The sequence below is a fragment of the Miniopterus schreibersii genome (genome assembly GCF_964146895.1).
Source record: "Miniopterus schreibersii genome assembly, chromosome: 4".
NCBI lineage: Eukaryota > Metazoa > Chordata > Mammalia > Chiroptera > Miniopteridae > Miniopterus > Miniopterus schreibersii.
Window position 1 is genome coordinate 64,654,715 of NC_138105.1, and position 20,768 is coordinate 64,675,482.

Here is a 20,768-nt window from a genome sequence, read left to right on the forward strand (position 1 = left end):
GGAAAAGAAGGGCCTTTGCCCCCCCACCCAAAAGAGAAACCCTGGGGAAGGGGGTGTTTGAAGCAGGGGCTCTTTGGGAAGCAGAGAGGACAAGCGTTCTTTAGGGGTCAGCCCCAAGCCACTCCCACCCTGAGGTTGGAAGAAAGTAGAAGCACCTAGAATTGGGAGGGGCCTTTGGCACCCCTGAGGCCAGGTGCTCCATTATACAGCTTTGGAAACTGAGGACCAGGAGCAGACCCAGACATTCCAGCAAACAGGCCCTGAAACAACCTGAGGACCCTCCTTTCCTCACCCCTGCCTCCTAGAGAGGTCCTGTGAGAGGGCTGTGGCTCCCTGGTGTGTGGGTAGAGGGAGCTGAACTTGCGAGGGACCCACCTCCTGGGATCTGTGTGTGCGCTGCGGGGAACACGTGGACCGTAGGTACCTAGTCAGCCACAACCCCACCACACCGCCTTGAGAAGAACTCAGGAGTGCTTGGCGGGGAAGTACTCTTCCTGACCCTCTAGGGACGGACATGGAATGAGAGACCCTGAGAGAGGAGGCCCCAGCCCCAACTCGCTGGAGTCCGTCCCCAGAACCCCTGCGGTTGTCTCCGGTAAGTCCGGCCCCCAGGCGACCCGCGCAGAGGCAGGGGATCCCAGAAGGCCCTCTCTGGCCTGCCTGACGCTCGAGGGGACCCGGGAGGGCGGAGAGCAAGGTGGCGGGAGGCGGCGGCGAGGGGAGCGGGTGGGCGGGGGCGCTGACGTCAGACCCGGGCCCGGCTGCCAGCCGCCGATCCCCCGCCACATCCTGGTGGCCGCGCTCGCAGCCAGGCCGGGCCCTGCGCCGCGCAGCCAGGCAACCTCGCGCGCAGCCACCGGGGAGCGGGCGGGGGCCATGCAGAGGCCTTGAGCACACCGGGCCGGCGCCGAAGAGAGCGCGCGGCGGGCGGGCGGGCGGCCCGGCATGGAGCTGAGCCTGGAGAGCCTGGGGGGCCTGCACGGCGTGGCCCACGCGCAGGCTGGCGAGCTGCTGAGCCCGGGCCACGCGCGCTCGGCGGCGACGCAGCACCGCGGTCTGGTGGCACCTGGGCGCCCGGGCCTGGTAGCCGGCATGGCGAGCCTGCTGGACGGCGGCGGCGGCGGGGGCGCCGGGGGCGCGGGCGGCGCGGGCGGCGCGAGCGGCGGCGCCGACTTCCGCGGGGAGCTGGCTGGCCCGCTGCACCCGGCCATGGGCATGGCCTGCGAGGCTCCCGGCCTGGGCGGCACCTACACGACGCTCACGCCCCTGCAGCACCTGCCGCCTCTCGCGGCCGTGGCCGACAAGTTCCACCAGCACGCGGCGGCCGCGGCGGTGGCCGGGGCTCACGGCGGCCACCCGCACGCTCATCCTCACCCCGCGGCCGCGCCGCCCCCGCCGCCCCCGCCGCAGCGCCTGGCCGCCAGCGTGAGCGGCAGCTTCACCCTCATGCGCGACGAGCGCGCCGCGCTCGCCTCCGTGGGCCACCTCTACGGGCCCTACGGCAAAGAGCTGCCCGCCATGGGGTCGCCGCTGTCGCCGCTGCCCAACGCGCTGCCCCCTGCTCTGCACGGCGCCCCCCAGCCCCAGCCGCCGCCGCCGCCCCCGCCGCTGGCCGCTTACGGCGCTCCGGGCCACCTGGCCGGGGACAAGCTGCTGCCGCCCGCTGCCTTCGAACCTCACGCCGCGCTTCTGGGGCGCGCGGAGGACGCGCTGTCCCGCGGGCTGCCGGGAGGCGGCGGCGGCGGCGGCGCGGGCGGCGGGGGCTCCGCCGGGCTGCTGGCGCCGCTGGGCGGGCTGGCGGCGGCCGGGGCGCACGGTCCGCACGCGGGCGGCGGCGGCCCGGGCGGCGGCGGCGGCCCCGGGGCGGGCGCGGCGGCGGAGGAGATCAACACCAAGGAGGTGGCGCAGCGCATCACGGCGGAGCTGAAACGCTACAGCATCCCGCAGGCCATCTTCGCGCAGCGCATCCTGTGCCGCTCGCAGGGCACGCTCTCCGACCTGCTGCGCAACCCCAAGCCGTGGAGCAAGCTCAAGTCGGGCCGAGAGACCTTCCGCAGGATGTGGAAGTGGCTGCAGGAGCCCGAGTTCCAGCGTATGTCGGCGCTGCGCCTCGCAGGTAGGAGCGCGGCGCACACCGCCCGACCCCGGGACGCGGGCTCGGGGCCCCCCGGCACCAAGCAGCCCCGGCCGCCTCCCCACGCCCGCTGTGCGCCCCCGGCCGGCTCCGGGCTCCCCTGGAGGAGGTTAGAGCGTGACCCGCGCCCCTGCCCGTCCGTACCGTCTCCAAAAGGGAGACAGGGGTTATGCCGCCTCCGCCCCCTACCATAGCCGTCCGCCCAGCCTGTCCTGGAGCCGAGGATCCCCCAAGCAGCCTGAAGGGTCGATTATTGTGTGTGGTGTGTATGTGGGGGTGAGGGTGCTGTGCCCCAGACACGCCGTCTCTGCTAGCTCCGGGTGCCACCCTCTTCCCGAACAGCCCCTCGCTGTGCCTCCAGCCCCGGGGCAGAGAGCTCGGGCGGCGCGCTGGGCGAGGGCGCGCCGGCGGCCCGGCAGGCCGGTGCTCAGCCCCTGGCCCCAGCGCGCGCATCTTTGTGGTTCAGCCCGTGCGATCGATAGCCCCCTCCCCATCTCCGGCCGCTGGCAAAGGTCACAGGAGAACGGGCGGGGGAGGGGAGGCCCGGGGAACCCTCGTCCTTGCGATCCGATCCGGAGGCCTTCACACCCCTGCCTGTCGCCCGCCCGAGCCTTTGCTCTGGTCCTAGGTGCGCACTCCCCTGCCTGCCTCGCTTTTTTGTTTTTGTTCTGTGTTTCTGTCATTCGTGCCCCTCTCTGTCGGAGCAACCTGGTATCTATTTATTTTTTGCTTGCTCGCCGTTTTTCTCCTGTTCCTCCTCGTTCTTTCTCCTCTCAGTCACTCTTTTTGTCTCTCAGCCTCTGTGTCTGTCTCACTCAGCCCCCAGCCCCCCGGGGGACCCCACTCCCTCCTCCCTCCCAGCTGACAACAGCTGGGTCCACCCCTGCCCCCAGAGAGGTGGCCTGACCAAGCCTCCTACTCCTGGGTGCATGTGGGGGTACAGGAAAGCACCCCCACTGTCACCTCCTCGATGAGCCTGGCTTGTGAGGGGTGGTCTTTCCCTGGCCACACTGGGGAGGGGGCTGCAGATGCTCCAGCCACCAGGACAATAGCTGCCGCAGGCGCTGGATCGATGGCTTCTCTAAGCACAGGGGCGAGGGGCTGGATGGAATGGGCTGGGGCTTACACTAGGCACCCCTCAAGCAGGGAGGCAGGGAGGTCTTGGCTGTGCCCCTCCCAGACAGGGGGGGCTGGGGAAGAGGGGTCGCTGGTCTTCAGGTGGAGAGGGATCCTATATTCATTCCTCCCCTCCCCCCAGGTTTACTAGACAACTCAAAGCCTGCACCGTACTCTAGCCTCAGTTTCCCCCTCTGCAGAGTGAGGTGACTAGCTGAGCCGCCCATGGGCTTCCTCGATGCTCCACTTTGGGGAAAGTCTCCGTCGTATGTGGCAGGTGACTGAGTGTGTGAAGTCATTGTGACATGTTAGAAATGGTCTCAGGGACTCAGACAGTTTTGTGTAAAGGGAGCGCCGGCTCTGTCTTGCTCCCCATGACACACGCAATGACGGGTGCGCTCCAACGGGACACTCAGCCACGTCCACACAGCCACAGCCTGCTGTGTGCCGCGCAGGTGGCACTAGGTGGTGGAGAGCACCCCCCCATGCTCAGGCCGAAGGTGTCACCCAAACGCCTTAGATACTAAGTGGCCCTCCTTAAATGGGCAACACGTGGCCTTTCACATATTGCCATACGGGCCACCTTCCACCTCCTCCCCAGCGCATATATTTTGGGGACATTGTGTTCAATATAGTCGTATCCCAAAGAACACACGCCACTTCCCATTTTTCTCACCGTCACGCTTTGTAGCTAGCAGCCCATTAGTGGTATCTCAGTCTCACATTCCGGGCCACCCAAAAGACAGGCCGGGGCGTCAAAAGGACAAAGCGCGGGTGGGGGGTCCGGCGGAGGGCGCCGCTGCCGCGGGGGGCGCGGGGAAGCGCCGGCCTGGGCGGGGGCCTCCCTCGGAAGCCTGGGCTTCCCTCCGCGCTGCCCGTGGAGTCCCGGGCGGGCCTCCCGGGCAGGGCAGCTCCGCGGCAGCCTCACCTCTTTGAGCGTGGGTTCCTCCTTTGGGGAAGTAAGAGTCAGAATAGGGGTGCCCGAGAGAAGCGGAGAGGGCGAGCGCAGGGCCTGGCAGCGCTGGGGCGTCGGGGATAATGAACCGCCAGCCGGCGTGTCCCCCGCTCCTCCTGCCGAGGCCCACGCCGTGACCCCACCGACCCTCCGGGTCCGCGCGCGGGGCCCTGGGGACCTGCGGCACCTCTGGCGCGCTTGAGGCCACGTCTACACGGCGGCGCGGGCTGGGGCGTTAGAGGTGGCGGAGGGCTTCGGGCGGTTAGACACTGGCTGGCTTCGAGGCCTTTAGTTCCGGTCGCCGGGCAAAAGAAAAGCGGGGGAGTGGCGTCAAATCTCCGCAGTTAGGGGCAGGAGGTAGGGCGCATCCCCCTCCGAAATGTGCACCCCGGGGGGCGGCCTGAAGTGCCTCCAGGTGCCCCCGCCTGCTCCCCGTCTGCACGTTTCCAACCCTGGCCTGGGGGACTCCGCGCCCTTCCTCCTCCCGGCCCGGGTCCCGGGCCCAGCGAAAGCCGCCTCCTTCCCCGCGGCCGCCCTGCCCCCGAAGGTCCGGAGCTTTGCGCCCGGCCCGGCCCGCGCGCCCGCGCGCCTCGGGGCTGACCCTTCCGGACGTCCGGTCCCCACGCGGCGGCCGGGAGGAAAGGAGACACAGGCAGGGAAACAGACGCAGAGAGAGGCAGAGCTAGGGAGGAGAAACAGGGACAAACACAAAGGAAGAAATGAGGCCGGACTGGAGAGACCAAAATAAGAAAGACCGAGGAGAGAGAGGAGAAGGGGAGGGGGAGGGGAGGGGGAGACCCGGGGAGGGGGATGAGAGTCCCAGGGGCTGGAGCCCCTCGGTGTGGGGTCCGCAGGGCCTGAGTCTCTCCCCCACCCACCCTACCGGCTTCTTCCTCCTCTCTTTCTCCTTCAGGGGCCGAGGGGGGAAGGGTGGTTTCTTTGTTTCTGGAAGGCATCCGAGAAATCTGACCAGGTAGACCTCAAAGTACCCCCACCCGGCTGCACGCCCCACCCCCGCCTGCCTTTTCTGTGTGCCTCAGTTTACCCATCTGTGAAGTCTGTGCATTGGGGGAGCCAAGTTCCAGGTCTGACGTTCTTAGATTCTGAGACCCCCGTAGTCCTGGCAAGGCCAGTCCTACAGCACCCCGAAACCCACTGCCACGGGGGCCTCACCCAACCCCATCCCAGGCCCTCCAATTTCCCGCAGCTTCCCAGCCGCCTCCTCTTCGAAGCCCTCCCTGCTCCGTCTCAAACAGTAATTATGGGAGAGGGGCTGGGGGAGGGGCAGCAGGCTCCTCGGCAGGGGCGGGGCGGTCGATGAATTCGAATTACCGTCTCTAATTCATCACCGTTGCCCGGTCGATAGCTTCGGCGGGCTTCAAATATTGTTTAAATTGCAACTCCGGAGAAAAAATATTTTTTGTAACTAATCAGAAAAAATATGTGTAAAATAAAATATCAGATGGAGGCAATTGAAAGAAGGGCCCTCTCCTTCCCCTAGGCCCTCAGAATTCCTGAGGGATGAGGCAGGCCAGCGTGGGAGAAACTGATGTAGGGAGGGAACCATTTCTGGAACCAAGTTGCTGACGGGAGTGGGTGCAGTGATGGGGCCATCAGGATTGGCAGTGGGTGGCAGAGCAGTGGTCAGGGTCTGGAGGTCTGGAGGGGGTGGTAAAAACCTAACTTGAACTGCAAGGGGGCTGTGCCTCTCACAGAGCCTGTCCCACCCCTGCCCCTCTAGAAAAGTCATCCCAGCAGCTGCAACACTGACTGATCCTGGGCCAGGGTCTGAGCCTCAGTTTCCTCACCTGCGAAATGGACAGAATCAGATACCAGCTAGCAGGTGCTTGCTAAGGTTAATCTAGTCAACCCTTTTTCCCTCCTCCCATAGAGATCCTCAGGGTGCCTTCATAGACCCTGCACCCTGAGGCCATGTTGCTTAATCACCCCCTCACACCCACTTCTCATCTTGGTGTGGGGGGAGGTTCTGGTCACCTTTGGCAGCCTGGGCTCTGTTGGATCCATGGAGACTGGGCAGGAGCTGCTGGAAAGGGTCTGGGCTCTCAAGGGGACACTGTAGGACCTCACAGGGATGCACGGAGTAGGGGGAATCTGGGTCTGGGGCTGTTTGTGCCAGAGCCATATGAGGCTGTTCACTTGACCCTAGGTCCCCCCAAAACAAGTCCCCTTCTTCCACACCACAGACCTGGGTTGGGCCAGCTCCAGGACCCTGCCCAGGTTCGATGATTCTGCTTCACCCCACTCATGCAGAGGGGGAAGAAGAGGAGAGAAGCTGGCTGGGGTGCTGAAGCCCTCTCCCTGTCTCTCAGTGAGCCCACCCGGAATGAGAGATGGAATCATCCAGAATGACCTTTTAAGCCAAATGGGGTTATTGTGCCCACTTTATTGTGCCAAGGCTGAGAGGAAGGAAGGGACTTTCCAAAGGCACATACCCAGTTAGTGAGAAGTGACACCAGTTCCAGCAGGAGGGGGAATAGACCCAGCTCTCAGCAGTAAAGGGGGACAGGGGTTGCAGCCCCTGTGCAGCCCCAGAGTCTGGTAGAGCTGCAAGCCCAGTTTGAGATGCTCAGGCTCCCACCTCCTGCAAAGATAGAAACATTCCAGGCAGGGGGGCCAGTGGAGACAAAGGCTGGGGGTGATGCTCAGTGAACTGAGGTGAGGACAGTGGGTGACCCTTGGCTGAGTGGATAGTGGGGGCTGGGGAGGTCTGTGCTTCTCAGAGCTCTCCTCAGGGTGGCAGGATTGTGGGCCCCTGTGAGCTCCTCCCCCAGGGACCAGCCAGAGACCCTCAGGGAGCTTGTGTGGAGACCAGGTCCTAATTCCCTCCCTGCCCTCATCCAACTCCAAGTCGCTAGGATCCCTCCCACCCCCATGCTTTTCCTAGTGAACATCCCTTGCTTGATGCCACCCCCTCCTGGATGTCCGACCCTCAGGATGAGCCTGGGCCCAGGGTTGAAAGTCCAGCACTGTCCGAGCCCAGGACCAATGATAATCCCTTCCTACCTGAGAAAGAAATGGATGGTCACCCCCCAGTTCACAGTTAAGCACACAGATGAGTCTGGGGGAGTCATTTGCAGGGCAAGAGGCTGGAGCTGGCCTTTGGCTTCTTTACTCTGAAGTAATAAAGTTCTAGAACTAGCCAAGACCTGACCATTCTCGTCCTCCATCTGTCCCACTCCTGTGCTGCTTCCCTATCAACCACCACCACTCTAGTCTGAGTGGCCTGTCTCGTGCCGCGGCCTCCTCCTTGCTGGTCTCCTGGCTCTGCTCTCACTCCCGTTGTCCTCTCCCCCAGAGCGGCAAGGGACTTTTTATGATCACTTTGAAGCTCTTTCCTCCTCTGCTTTGCGTCCTGACAATGGCTCCCAGAGGCCTGAAGATGTGAAGGAAGCTCCTGCACATCCCTAATTTCCCACCCCATGTGAATTCGGGAGGGCACCGCCAGCTAGTGGAGCCTGGAAAACAGGCCGGGAGTGGGAAGTTGAGAGCAGCTGTAAGGGCTGAGCCTGGGCCCCTGCAGCTGGTGTCTTTGTATGCAGCCGCGAACCTGAGGAGCTCAGGCTGTTAGAATCAAGTTTTTAATTAAATATGGCCCTTGATCAATATGAAAGGCAGTGCTGGTGGGGGAGGGGAGAGACTGGCCTGGGAGATCCACCTGACCTCCGCCTGTCCCAGGACCCCTGCAGCCTCAGTTTCCCTTCTGCCTAGTAGGCGTAGTTGTGGGTGTAGCTAGGGAACCGGACCCTCCTGCCGCTGGATTCTTTTTTCTTTTAATCCTCACCGGAGGATATTTTCTCCATTGCTTTTCAGAGAGGGTGGGAGAGGGAGAGGGAGAGAGAGAGAAACAGCGATGTGAGAGAGACATGGATTGGTTGCCTCCTGCGTGAGCCCAACCGACCGGGGCTGGGATCGAGCCTGCAACGTAGGTATGTGCCCTTGGCCGGAATCAAACCCAGGACCCCTCAGTCCACCCACGGACTCTAACCTCTGCGCCAAACCTCTAGGGCCTGGTGCTGAATTTTTGCCCTGTGAGCAGATGTAGGGGAGGTGGGGGCGCCCGTCAGACCTACGGAGGCACATGCACAAGGCCACAGAATCACAGCAGATAGAAGCAGGGACAAAGAGAGGGGTCCATGACTGGCGCGGGGAGGGGGGAGGTGCAGGGAAGCAAATGTAGACGCCCACATTCACTGGAGGACCAGCGTTGGCAGACTCTGCCTCAGGACCCCCATGCACCCTCGGCCGGGTCTGGCATATTCGGGACCACACCGGGCTGGGGGCATCAGGAAGAATTCCCCAAGACCTGCGCTGGCGGCTGGGAGTCATCCACGCGCCCCCTTGGGTGGGTCCGCCCAACGACCTCTTGCCTGCGTCAGGGCAAATGCCGTCGGACCCTCCTGCCTAGCGCCGAGAGCCTGGGAGGGCGTCGCATCAGCCCACAGTGAGGGAGGTGGGTGAATAGACCTGGTTTGGGGACAGCAAGGTCCACGCGTCTCCAAGCGCCCTTGCGCAGTGGGATGGATGCCTGCGCCTGTTTCCCCCACCAGAATAATGGTACCTCGAATTGCCCGGGAAACCAGCCGTGGTCCAACCAGGCAGGGTCCTCCCCACTCCCACCTAAACCCGAAAGAATCGAGCGTGCACTGGCGCTCCGCAGGCTGGCAGGACCTGTGTGCACGCAGCCAGGCTAAAGGGACTCGGTCCCTTGCCTTGCGCGCGGCCTCGGGCCTCAGGTTAGCTGTGCCCGCTGCGCCGAGAGCGCAACTCGCCAGGGGCGCACGCAGCCGACCCCGGGGGAAACCGCAGCCTGCCAGGTGGGAGCGCCTTTGGGCCGCCTGCTCACGGGCTCACCTCCCCTGGGTGGCGGTGGTCTGGGTGCGCTGGGCTCTGCACGCCAAGCGTCGTCGTGGGCTTAGCGCCAGCTCCCCGAGGAGGGCTGGGTGGGGGGGAGGTCGGGGGGACTCCCGAAGGGATGGAGGGACGAAAGTGGACAAGTCTCCTCCCCCCCTCCCCTGCGCACGTGGTTCCCCCGAAGGAGCACTGGAATCCCCAGCCCACAGGGAGCAGGACGTGGGTAAAGAAAAAGTCTCCCCCACCTCCCTTCTGTCCCCACCCCTTTAAAAATGCTGTGGCCGGTTTTAAAGTGTGCACATTCGCCAGGCTCCAGGCTTAAATGGAACGAGAGGGCACCCTCCCTTCCCCTGCTTTCTGCCAACTAGTTTCTGTTTCTCCTGGAGGGAGATTGCACTGAATCTGCAACTGCAAGGGCACGGTCTTTTCCTTCTCCTTTTCTTGAAGACACACACACTCTGGAGAGTGTCCACTTCGGACCCCAGAACTTTCCGCATCAGGAAAGAGAGCGCCTCCGGGTAGCTCTTGCCAGCCAGGCTGCGTAGTGCTCTTCTCTCTGGCCATTTCCTTCTTTATTCCGCCACCTCCCTGCCCAGTGATCCTTTATCACCCTAGGGCCGTGGTGAATGCCTCTGAGGTGGACCATTTCGCATGTGAGTTGGTCTGTGCACTTGTTTCTCAGTTATTGAAATGCTGGGTCCCCCCACCCCCATTTCTGCGTTGACCTCTCTGTTCTTTTTCTTATCACTGGGTTCTTTCCTGTCATCTTTTTCAAATCCATTTCCAGCTGCCGGCTGCTGTGACTTCTCAACATTTTTTTTTAAAGTAAAAGGTGTGTGTGTGTGTGTGTGTGTGTGTGGTTTGCCCCCTTGTGACTGTGCCTGAATGGGGGGGGGGCGTCTTTGTGCCCCCTCACCCGGCAGTGCAACCTCCAGATGAAACCCCAGGAGGGGTGGCCCAGAGTCCAGTGGAAACACTTATTTTCCTGATAAGTCTTTGGAAGGCTCAGAACTAATTTGAAAATTCGGCTATTAAAATCTCATCACGGGGAGAGGAGGGAAGGAGGGAGGGAGGGAGGCGGGGCCTCTCCCCGGGGCCTGCACCTTGAAGGTCCCTGAAGAGGCGGGGCCCAGAGGTGTAGGCCAAGGGGCAGGGGAGGGGAACACAGAGTGGAGAGGCACCCCACGGCCAGAGTGGGGATGGAGGAGGGGCTGCGGAGGCCTCTCGGGGTCCTCATCTGAGGGGCGGGGCCTGGCTCAGACCAACTCTACGCCCCACCCATGGGAACCCCTTCCTTGGCTCCCTCAGGGGTTCAGGGTGTGGATAAAGGGGGTGGACGTGTGTTCTCCAGGCCCCCCTCAGAGTGGTCTCTAGTCACCTTGGACTAGTCACCCACCTTCTCTGGCCTGGGGAGGCTAGCAGAGGATACTCAGGGCAGCTCAGCCCAGTGGGGACAAGCCACCAGGGTGAAGGCATTAATGTTCCCCACATCTGGGGCTGGGCAGCTGGTGGCCAGGGGCGGGACGCGTCACCAAGGAAACCGGTCATCATCCCAGCCGGAGACTGGGCTCCGTATTGAATTGTCTGCTCCGTGAAGCCAGAGCTGAGCACTGGAGGTGGCGGGAGGGGAGGGGACAGCCAGCTCCAGCTCTTGCTCCTACACCCCCACTCTGTGTGCCCCAATTGACAGACACCGGGGCAGGAAGGCTGGGGGTGGGGCGGAGAGGAGAATGCTCAGTTGCTGCTTTGGGTGCTGCCCGGAGAGTAAGACACAGAGGCACCAGAACTATCCCTCAAGTGCCCCCATCACCAGATTCGGGGGCCACTCTCCTGTTGTCCTTCCCTGTCAAACCCAGCCTTGGTGGGGGCACGGCTCACCCTCCTGATGCCACTCTGGCTTATGCCTCCTCCCCTCCCCTTGACTTTACTATCCCCTCTCCCCCACTGTCCCAGACACGAGCTCGGCGTCTGTCCCCACGTGGAGGCCTCTCAGAACCCAGCCCTGCTTATGTCTTCCCCCCAAATTGCCCACCCAGAGTCCACTTCCATTCCCCCCCCGCCCCCGCTGCTCTGAGCGAGGCGCAGCAGCCCTGTTCTGGAGCCGAGCTTGGCAAATGCGTGAGGAAGGAAGAAAGAGGTTGCAGGGTCCCATTCATTCAGCACTTGCTGCACAGATCTCATGACCCCCGCACAGTGACACCATCATCACCCCCACTTATAGACAAGGGCATCAGGGTCGTGGGTCTCTGTCCCCTTGTAAACCAGGAAGCTTATGTCCACAGAGTGTGTGTCAAGGCCACTCTGCCCATGGAGCCCAGGCCTGGCATCCCTGCTGGCCAGGAATGTTGAGGGGGTGAGTGAGCAGCTAGCTGGGGCCAGGCGGACAGGAGCTGTCCTGGGGGAAGGGGGTCTGGATGGGCACAGCCTGCATCCTCCGTACTCAGACGTGGAGGGCTTCCGATGTCACACCCAGTCACATCACATCATACCGTGAGTTCTTCACACCGCATCCTCTTGTCTGACATTCACACCGTGTGTCCCCAAGGCCAGTTACAATCAAATGCCAGGTGGAGCTCTGCAGGCCCCTAGGTCTTCCCCCCAGCACTGGGCCTCTCCCCTCCATCACCCCTCCAGGTCCCACATTGCTGCCCATCTTTCCTGCCTAGACGGCCCCTGCTACTGTCACAGGTTGCCCTAGTTAGTTACTCACAGGTTCGCACACATGTGGATTGGTTGGGTGTGGACACCCCACCACACACCCTGTCGCAAAGTACACCACACGCCCCCACCCACACTCGCCCTTCACCTGCCCAGACCCCTGTGTAGCCCCACATGGTCACATTCTGAGGACGGGAACAGACGGACACCTCAGTCAGTGAGCTCAAGGCCAGGGATAGAAACCACGAGCAGGAGAGGGAGGAGAGGAACAAGACAGGACAGGGGGCAGAGAGGGGGGCAGAGGGCTCAGGAGGGGGAGGGGAGGGGAGGGAGAAGTAAGGGAAGAGGAGCAGGGAGGAGGGAGAAGGCAGAAGTCGGGTGTCTTTCAGAAGATGATGGGGGTGAACAGGTTGGATCCCAGCTTCCTGCAGTGCAGCCCTGATTCTGCTCAGCCTGCTGAGGAGTGACTGAGTCCAGGCTCCCCCTCCCCACCCGTCAGCGCCCCCAGCCACTCCCTCACTGACTGGGGTTAGGGTGCTCCCTGCTGAGGATGCTCCCAGGGGTGCCACTGGCCCTCTGGCAGGGTCTTTGAGTCTGGGCTGAGTCCCCTTACTGCCACACTACCCACTTTGGCGGGGGTGGGGTGTCACCAGGGGCATCAGTCATTGAACAAACACACCCAGCCAGCGGTCAGCTGTGGACCATTCCATGCTGGGGGTCTTAGATGAGGGAACTGAAGCTCTGCTGGGGGCGGGGGGAGGTTTCCCTAGGGGAAAGGCCACTGCTGCAGAGCTTTGAGGGATATGTAGGAGTTCTCTGCCCAACTCCCTGCTCCTGAGCTCAGTTTCTCCATCCCTCCTCTCCAGGAAGAGTCCAGGAGAGGTGCTAAAGCATGAGGCCTGTCCTGAGAGGGGGAGAAACTTCATATCCTCCCCACAAGTGTGGCCCAGAGCCGGGCTTCTCCCAGGGAACCCCAGGTGGGAGCTTGGGGTCTCATCCCAGCTGCACACCCCCCCCCCATGGTATTCAGGACTTTTCTGGCTAAGTTCCTTTCCACAGCCCAGCAAGACTGGGGCCATGATTAAGACCATTTTCCAGTTGAGGAAACTGGCGCTCAGAGAGCTGACACTAGGCAATGATCCACCAGATGGTGGGGCCTGGCTCCCTTTTGGGCCCCTGGAGGGGTCCTGATGGGTGGGGGATGGTCTGTTGAGCCCAGCAACTTTCTAGAAAGGCTGGAAGCAGGAAGAGAGAGGTGCTGTGGGAGCCAGTTCCGGGGGTTCTGAAACGAAAGGGCTTTCATCTGGAACTTGAGGGTCCCAGTATGCACCTCCCTTTGCCCCCACAGAGACAGGAGCCAGAGGCCCCGGCCCCGCCCCTTCCACGCGAGCAGGTGAGGGATGGCTGCCCTCTGCCGGTAGCGTCGGGAACCTCTCGGGCCAGATGCTGCAGAGAGGACCCCGTTAGCGCCCTTGATGGGTGAGGGGACTGGTTTGGGAATGGGGTTTCGGCCTCCTCGGGGTCGCCTTTGATATCCTCCCAAGGCCTCTGCCCAGGAGCCAGCCCCAGGCCTTCCTCATGTCTGGACTCTCAAAGGACTGGGAGCAGTGGGGGGAGACAGGTTGGGGTGGAGCACCGGATGTCCTGAGACCCAAGGGCCTCGGAATCCTCAGCTCTTAGCATCAGGCTCTTAGTTCCTGGGCTCACGGAAGGCAGGGAGAGAGAGAAAGTTGGGACCCAAATCCTCACTAAAGGGGCCTTTGGATAGAGTGGGTGAATAGTTGTAAGTGCTGTGGACCCAAAGAAAAAGGAAAAGTGTGTGTGTGTTGCACGGGGTGTGTGTGTGCAATATTAAATTGAGGGTCAGGGTAGGCCTCGTGGAGGAGATGTTTGAGCAAAGACTAGAAGAAAGCTAGAGACCCATAAAGAAACGCGGGGAAGAGAGACTCAGGCAGAGGCAACAGCCAGTGCAAAGGCCCTGAGGTTGGAGCATGCCAGGGATGAGCCCCGGGTGACAGTGGAGTGAGGGCAGCACTAGGAGATGAGAACAGAGAGGCAACTGAGCGGGAGGCGAGGAGGGGGAGGAGCTCAGTGAAGTGGGGAGGGCTTGGAGCAGCTGGTGTTCACTGAACAATGTTTGAAGGAGGCCGTGTCCCAATTTTGCAAATGAGGAAACTGAGCACCTGCAAGGGACCGACTTGCCCAGGGTACCAGAGGGTATCAGATGTCCCAACCCCACCAACCAACCCACAAGCCAGCCCTGCTGGCTCCTCCACCAGCTGCCATGGAAACCATAGTTATCTGGGAGGGTCTGTGTCTGGGGCCACTCCCTCTCCCCCCACCACAGGCTGAGTCCCCTGTGCTGGGCACATTCAAGGTGGACCCTGTGGTGGTGGTGGGTGATGCAGATGAGGGTAATGGAGAAGATGGCAGTGGAGGTGCTGGTGCAGGTGATGGTGAAGGAGGTGAAGGAAACGCATAGGGGGATGGTGGGAATAAAAAGACAGGTGATAGAGTGATGTAGGGGAGGTGAGAGCAATGCAGATCATAAAAATGGAGGTGATGCTGTTGATAGAGGTGATGGTGCTAATGGCGGAGGTGATGGCGGTGCAGGAACTGATGGGGTGGAAGGGATACTGATGGTGGAGAAGGTGATGGGGGGGGAGGGATGAAGCACTGATACTGATGGTGGAGGTGGAGGTGATTGTGGTGATGGTAAGAGGCATGATGAGGCAGAAGTGACATTAAAAGTGGAGGAGATAATGGGGGAGGGCAATGGAGATAGAAGGGATGCAGGTGCTGGAGGAGGAAGGAGGTGAGGGCGCAGGAGATGAGGGATGTAGAAGGGATGTAGGTAGAGGAGGTGATGGTAGAGGATGTGATGCAGGTGGCGGTCCCTAGTGGAGATCATTGTGGAAGGGGTGGCCACAGCAATGGCAGCACAGTCAGACTGGTGATTGGTGCCCCGGGTAAGTTCAGGACTTCTCATACCCGCTCGCTATCCCCTGCCCTGCTTCCAGGTCAGTCCTTCTCTCCCACCTCAGTTTTTGCTTCCATAAAAGGGGCTCATATCCATGGCCTCTCCCCTTCCTGGGGCTGCCCTGGGCGACACAGGAACTGCAGTGGCCTTTAGGGCCAGTCGGAGTGATCCTGAGTGCCAGGAAGGATGCAAATGGTGGAGCATTTTGGCCCAATGGCAGGGGCCTCCAGGCTGGCTGGGGGTGGGGGCCATAGGGGTTGGAAAGGATGACAAAGCTGCTCAGGGTAAACAGCTCCAACTGGAGCCTGGATCGATTGGGGCTGTGAGGAGCTGTAATTAGATTGAACGCCAGGAAGGAAGGGGGGCTGTGAATGGAGCCTCTTTTTGCTGTGATCAACAAAACATGAAGTTTTTTCACAATTCTGTTTTGCCCGGCCTCTCCCCATCTCTACCTTAGGGGCACCCATTGGGTATTTGATTAGATAAAGGGGAGATGGGTGGGAAAGGAGTCACCCACATCTTAACCCCCTCCCTATCTGGGCTAGTCAACCCTGATTCCTGTTCTGTTCTGCCCTGCATGGCTTGCTGGGCAACCTTGGGCAAGTGGCTCATCTTCTCCGAATACTTAAGGAAAAAAATCCCTGCCTTATGGAATTATTATAGGATTAAAGATAAGGTACTTGTAAAGTTCCTGTGAGCTGTCTGGGGAGCATCTGTATCTCTGTCCCTACTGTAAATGTATGATGAATCTGTGAGTAAATTGCTAAGTGAATGAGTGAGTGGATGAATGGATTGAAGATTACAACAGGTGGTCAAGAACGGGAATTTAAAGATCTGGAGCTGTTTTGACTTTTTCCCCTACCTGGCCCTGCTGCCTGAAACCCAGGTTTCCCTTTGAAAGAATGGGGGATCCTCTCCCATGACCCAGGTTCCAAGGAGATGGGAGGTCAAGCAGTTCCTTACACTTCCTTCCAGTGTTTCTTTATGAAGATAAAAAATGAATATAAGTTCTTGCTCCCTTGTTTTGTATACAGAAAGCTACCTAGTACCTTATTTATCCCATAGGTTTGTCTCACCATCTTTCCATATTCATACCACACTTTCTCCCCTGTCAGCTTCTCAGTATAGTTACAAATACATTATTTTGACTAAATAAATATTCGGTATTAACATTATTACGATTTCAGTGAATATTATCAACAACTGAGTCACAGAGAACTGGGATTGCATTTCCTTTCCTGTACAACTGTTTGTTTTTTCCAGAAGTTAATAGCTGTCAATCACAAATTCTTCCCACACTCTCCAACAAAATGCAAAAACAACTCAATAGGATTTTCCACATATATTAGGTCATCTCCCCTACATGCTTCCCTTGGCACTCCTGCTCTGATCTGGGTAGGGCTTCCCTCTTGCCCTTGGTGCATTTGTCCTGCTGTCTTTTAGGCTCTCCCCTCTTCATTTGAGGGAACTCTTTTCCCTTTCTCCTAGATTGAACCACATTTTCTGAATCCCAAACCTTCCTTTTTTGATTTGCCTCCTCATTTTTTTAAAAAATATGTCTTTATTGATTTCAGAGAGAGAAGGGAGATGGGGAGAGAGATATAGAAACATCAATGATGAGAGAATTGTCATCGATCGGCTGCCTCCTGCACGCCCCCTGCTGGGGATCGAGCCTGCAACCTAGGCATGTGCCCTCACCGGAGATCAAACCGTGGTATTCTGGACCACATAGGTCAATGCTCAACCACTGAGTCACGCCAGCTGGACAATTTGCCTCCTCATTTTGATGGAACACATCCTGCAGTAGCTTTCTCAGAAAGATGTTGAATGTTTGACTATATCTTTATTCCACTTTGTTTGATGTTTGGCAGGCCATACAATTTTAGCTGAACATAATTGTCCCTCAGGATTTTAAAGGTATCACTCCACTGTCTCCTAGTTTTTAAGAATCTCAAAGACACTCTGATTCTTAGTCCTTTGTATGACATCTGCCTTTCCTCTCTGGGGGCTTTTATGATCTTCTCTTTTTTTTTTCTGGGTCTCTAAAATTTCACAAAGATGGACCTTAGGAGTGTCTACTTTCATTCCTTGAGCTGAGCACTTCATGGGCTCTTTTAAACTGGACTTTCATATCCCTCAAGCCTGCATTCTTTTTTTTCCATTATTTATTTGACAATTTCTTCTACTTTTGATTGCCTCTTGACCAGATGACAAACCTGCTGAGTTAATCTTCTAACTTAATTATCATTCTCTTATTTTCCATCTCTGCATCTGCTTTGTTCTGTTTCCAGGGATATTTGCTTAACTGTATGTTCCAATCCTTACATTGATTTTATTCCAACTATTATATTATATATTTAAATTCTGATGCATTCATTGTGTGACCCTTCCATTGTCCTTTTTATTGAACAGCATCCTGTTCCCATTTCATGGATACAGTGTGTGTTTTTTTTCATGCCCCTCTGAGAATGTTAATTATGGCTTTCCCCAATTTGTCTATTTCTTTTGAGATAGTCGTCCCCTTCAGCTCCCACCATTTTTGTTGTTCTTTCTCACTTTCTCTCTCTCTCATATTAGAGACTTTTCTAAAATGCCCAGTAATCTCCAGCCATCACTCTTATTTAATCATAAAGCCCGAAACGGCCAATAAGAAGTGCCATGACTTCCAGGTCAGACAGAGGGAGACAAGGAGTGCAGTGGTGTGTCAGTTCACATGAGAGAACCTGTTGTCCCTGAGAAATGAGCCACAGCACAAGGAACATTCATCTCTTTTTATGGATGTGTACGGACATTGATCTGGTGTGCCATCTGGTTCAGACTGTTCTGGAACCAAAAAAGCTCAGTGTGTGGTCCCAGCAGGCCTCCACCAGGGCTGGTGGTGGAGATCTGCTGAGACAGCCTGGTCACTGCTGGGGAAGTAGCTTGGGGCATGGAGTTCATGTGGAGGCAGACTCTCCACCACCTGCAGCCCAGACTGATATGTGGCAGAGAAATTAAGACTCTGATAGAGTCTATGCTGAAGCTATAAGCATCCCCCTGAGTGAAGGTAGCCCACCCAGGCTGACAGAGGCCATTTTTTCCACCCACTGGCCCCTAGTGCATTTGAGGAAGAAGTCTACTTTGGAGCTGGGAGTGGGGGAGGAGCAGAACCACAGGCCCCAGCTCTGCTCCACACCCCTGAGCTTCTGCTCTTTCCCCTTTGCAAACATCTGCCAGTCAGAGGCAGCCTCCTGCAGCCTCTCCCTGCTCTGTGCCAGGTGGCCCTAGGAGAGGGAGGGGTGGTCCTGCACCAACCTCCCATCCTTCTCAGATCCTCCCAGCTCCCTTGGACACTTGAGCAAAGCCAAGTCAGCCTGCCGATGGTGGGGGCTGGGGTGGGGGGTGAAGGCAGGCCAGGGTGGTGGCTCAGATATTGGAATCAGGCTGTGGATGCCAATGTTAGCCTGATACAAGGTCCCTAAGGTGATCAGGCCTCAGACGACAGCCCAGGGAAGGAGGCCTGGACCATCATAGTCCTTATGAGAACCAGGTTGCCCCATCATCCCAGGAGGAGGTTACTGGGATTTGTGACTCACCCCAAGGACCTATTAATTAACTGCTTCTTTTGCCCATCTATAATGAACCCAGTAATTCAGAGTTTCAGAGTCATTTCCCCCAATAGCTCCCAGGTGTGGGCTGCAGGGAGAGGGAGGGAGCCACCAACACCAATTGTTGTACTCCTTGGGGTAGGGAGCCTCTGGTGGGGGTGGACCAAGAGATTTGGGGATTGAGATGGGGAGGGCGCTAGCCTGCAGAAGAGGTATTGGAGGGTGGTGACCCATGCCTGTAGAGGTGTGCTCACACTGTGTCCCCTTCTTTGTCCCCTACCCCCACCCTACCTACTTGCCCCATGTCTGTCTCCTCACCCATGACCGTCTGCCCCACTTTCTGTTTGTCTCTGCCATCTTCTTGCTGCCCCTTGGTCTCTTCCATGTCTCCCTATTTACATTTACGTGCCTCCTCGTCTCTTTCGGCTCCGTCCCCTGCTGTCTGTCTCTCTGTGCTTCCCATATTTCTGTGTTCCTGGTGTCTCTGCACCGGGCTCTTTCCGGCGCTGCCTGTCTCCTTGCGCCCGGCCGCGCGGTGGCGCTGTCTCCACTCGCCCGCCCGCCCGCAGCCTGCAAGCGGAAGGAGCAGGAGCAGCAGAAGGAGCGCGCGCTGCAGCCAAAGAAGCAGCGTCTGGTGTTCACCGACCTGCAGCGGCGCACGCTGATCGCCATCTTCAAGGAGAACAAGCGGCCGTCCAAGGAAATGCAGGTCACCATCTCGCAGCAGCTCGGCCTGGAGCTCAACACCGTCAGCAATTTCTTCATGAACGCCCGGCGCCGCTGCATGAACCGCTGGGCCGAGGAGCCCGGCGCGGCTCCCGGGGGGCCCGCCGGCGCCGCCACCTTCTCCAAGGCCTGAGGCGCCCCAGCTCCCCGCCCTCCCTGCGTCCACCGCCTGGACGCTGCCCTCCCGAACCTCCCATCCAACCCTGCCGGCCGGAGACCCGCCCCGGGGGGCACCTGGAGGGGGTGCAGTCCGGGCCTCCCACACCCAGGGAGGGGACGCTGCACATCCCTCAGCCCAAGTGCACAAAAGGGCCCCTCTCCTCCCTCCATCCCACCCCTCCAGGCCAAAGGAAGCCCTCCACGACCACCCCCAGAGGGTGGGGGTGACAGAAAGGGGCTCCCCAGCTCCCTCTCAATTTAGGATGCGCAGGGGCCTTGGGAAAACCAGGGCTCACCCTGTCCTCCCCGAAAGCGGGTCAAGAAGCACATACTAGAAATATAAACCGGGTATTTAAAAAAAAGAATTTTCAGAATAACCCCTCCTTCGCCAGCCCCAACCCCCACCCCCTTAGAGGGAGGCAGGAAGAGCCTTCCTCACCGGTCCTCCCGTGGGCCCTTCCGGAGAACTCGGCCCCTTCTAAAGTCGCCCCGTCCAGCGAGATCCCTATAGTGCCCCCACCCAACACCAAGACAAACCCCATTGGCTCGCAGAACTGCCCCCACAGCCAAGAACCCAGCTGCTCCTCCTAGCGGCAGCCAGGATTCCTTGTGCCAAGAATTGCCTGCCTTAACGTCTGGGGAGGGGGCCTGCAGCAGCGACTGCCCAGCACCCAGAGGCGAGCACCCTCTCCCCCCCCATCCCAGATTGGAGGGATGGCATACTCAAACATGCCGATAAACTCCAGATGCTTCCCCTCCCTCTGCACCCTTCTGTCAGTTCACTTTAGCTTTAGGCACCTTGATGAATGAATGCCACACAGGGAGAGACAGACCCCAGGAAACAGAAGAAGACATCCAGATTCCACAGAGAATTCCATGGACACAGAGAGAGCACTGGATCTGGGGTCATGGTGTTCCTATCTGCTTGGAACCCTCTGGAAGTCATTCACCACCTCTCAGTGCTTGGTTTGCTGCACTGGGTCTGTAAGGGTGACAGGGGTGAACCTGCGCTTGCCATGTCTCTCTCCACAGAGAAGAAGGTGGAATCTGCTTGCTCTGTTTTTTGCCAAAAAAAAAAAAAAATTGACAAGGGGGTAGGAAGGGACAGAAGTGAAGATGAGCACCTCCCACCTCCCCTGCTCATCTGGTCCAGGTGACCTCCAAGACTGGCCTGCAGCTGGATCCTAAGAGCCTACCTCCTCCGGGTTTATGATCTAGAGGCTAGAAGGAACCTCCCCCAAACCCGGTCCTCTTTGCTGCTTCCCAGGGAGGTGGCCACTGCCCCCTTGAGAATGCAAGAGACATTTCTAGTGAAATGCCCCTCCCCCTCCCCCAGGTAAAGGCTACCTCACTCAAACGTTCATGTCTGTGATTGGAAAAATCACGCCTGATACCAAAGATTTCCCCCCAAGGACTGTGCTGGTTGCTATAATTCCCTCGAGTTCGCCTCCGACTGTGTGCTCAAGGGCCTGCCCTGGGCCCTGCCCTCTAGGTACCGACACCCCCACCAGAGAAAGAAAGAGAGAGAGGGAGGATAGTGAGGTCGATGAGTGCCTTTTTCTTGAACCAAAGATGTGTGTG

The 20,768-nt window shown here is 59.0% G+C and overlaps 1 protein-coding gene across 1 annotated transcript; it reads left to right on the plus strand.

The window, feature by feature from the left end:
* Positions 1–945: 945 nt before the first annotated feature.
* ONECUT3 (one cut homeobox 3) lies at positions 946–19,161 on the plus strand (the record flags this gene model as incomplete). The annotated part of the gene is made up of 2 exons (XM_081135269.1): positions 946–2,116; positions 18,872–19,161. 2 exons carry the CDS (start codon positions 946–948, stop codon positions 19,159–19,161), a joined length of 1,461 nt encoding a protein of 486 aa, XP_080991395.1.
* Positions 19,162–20,768: the final 1,607 nt, after the last annotated feature.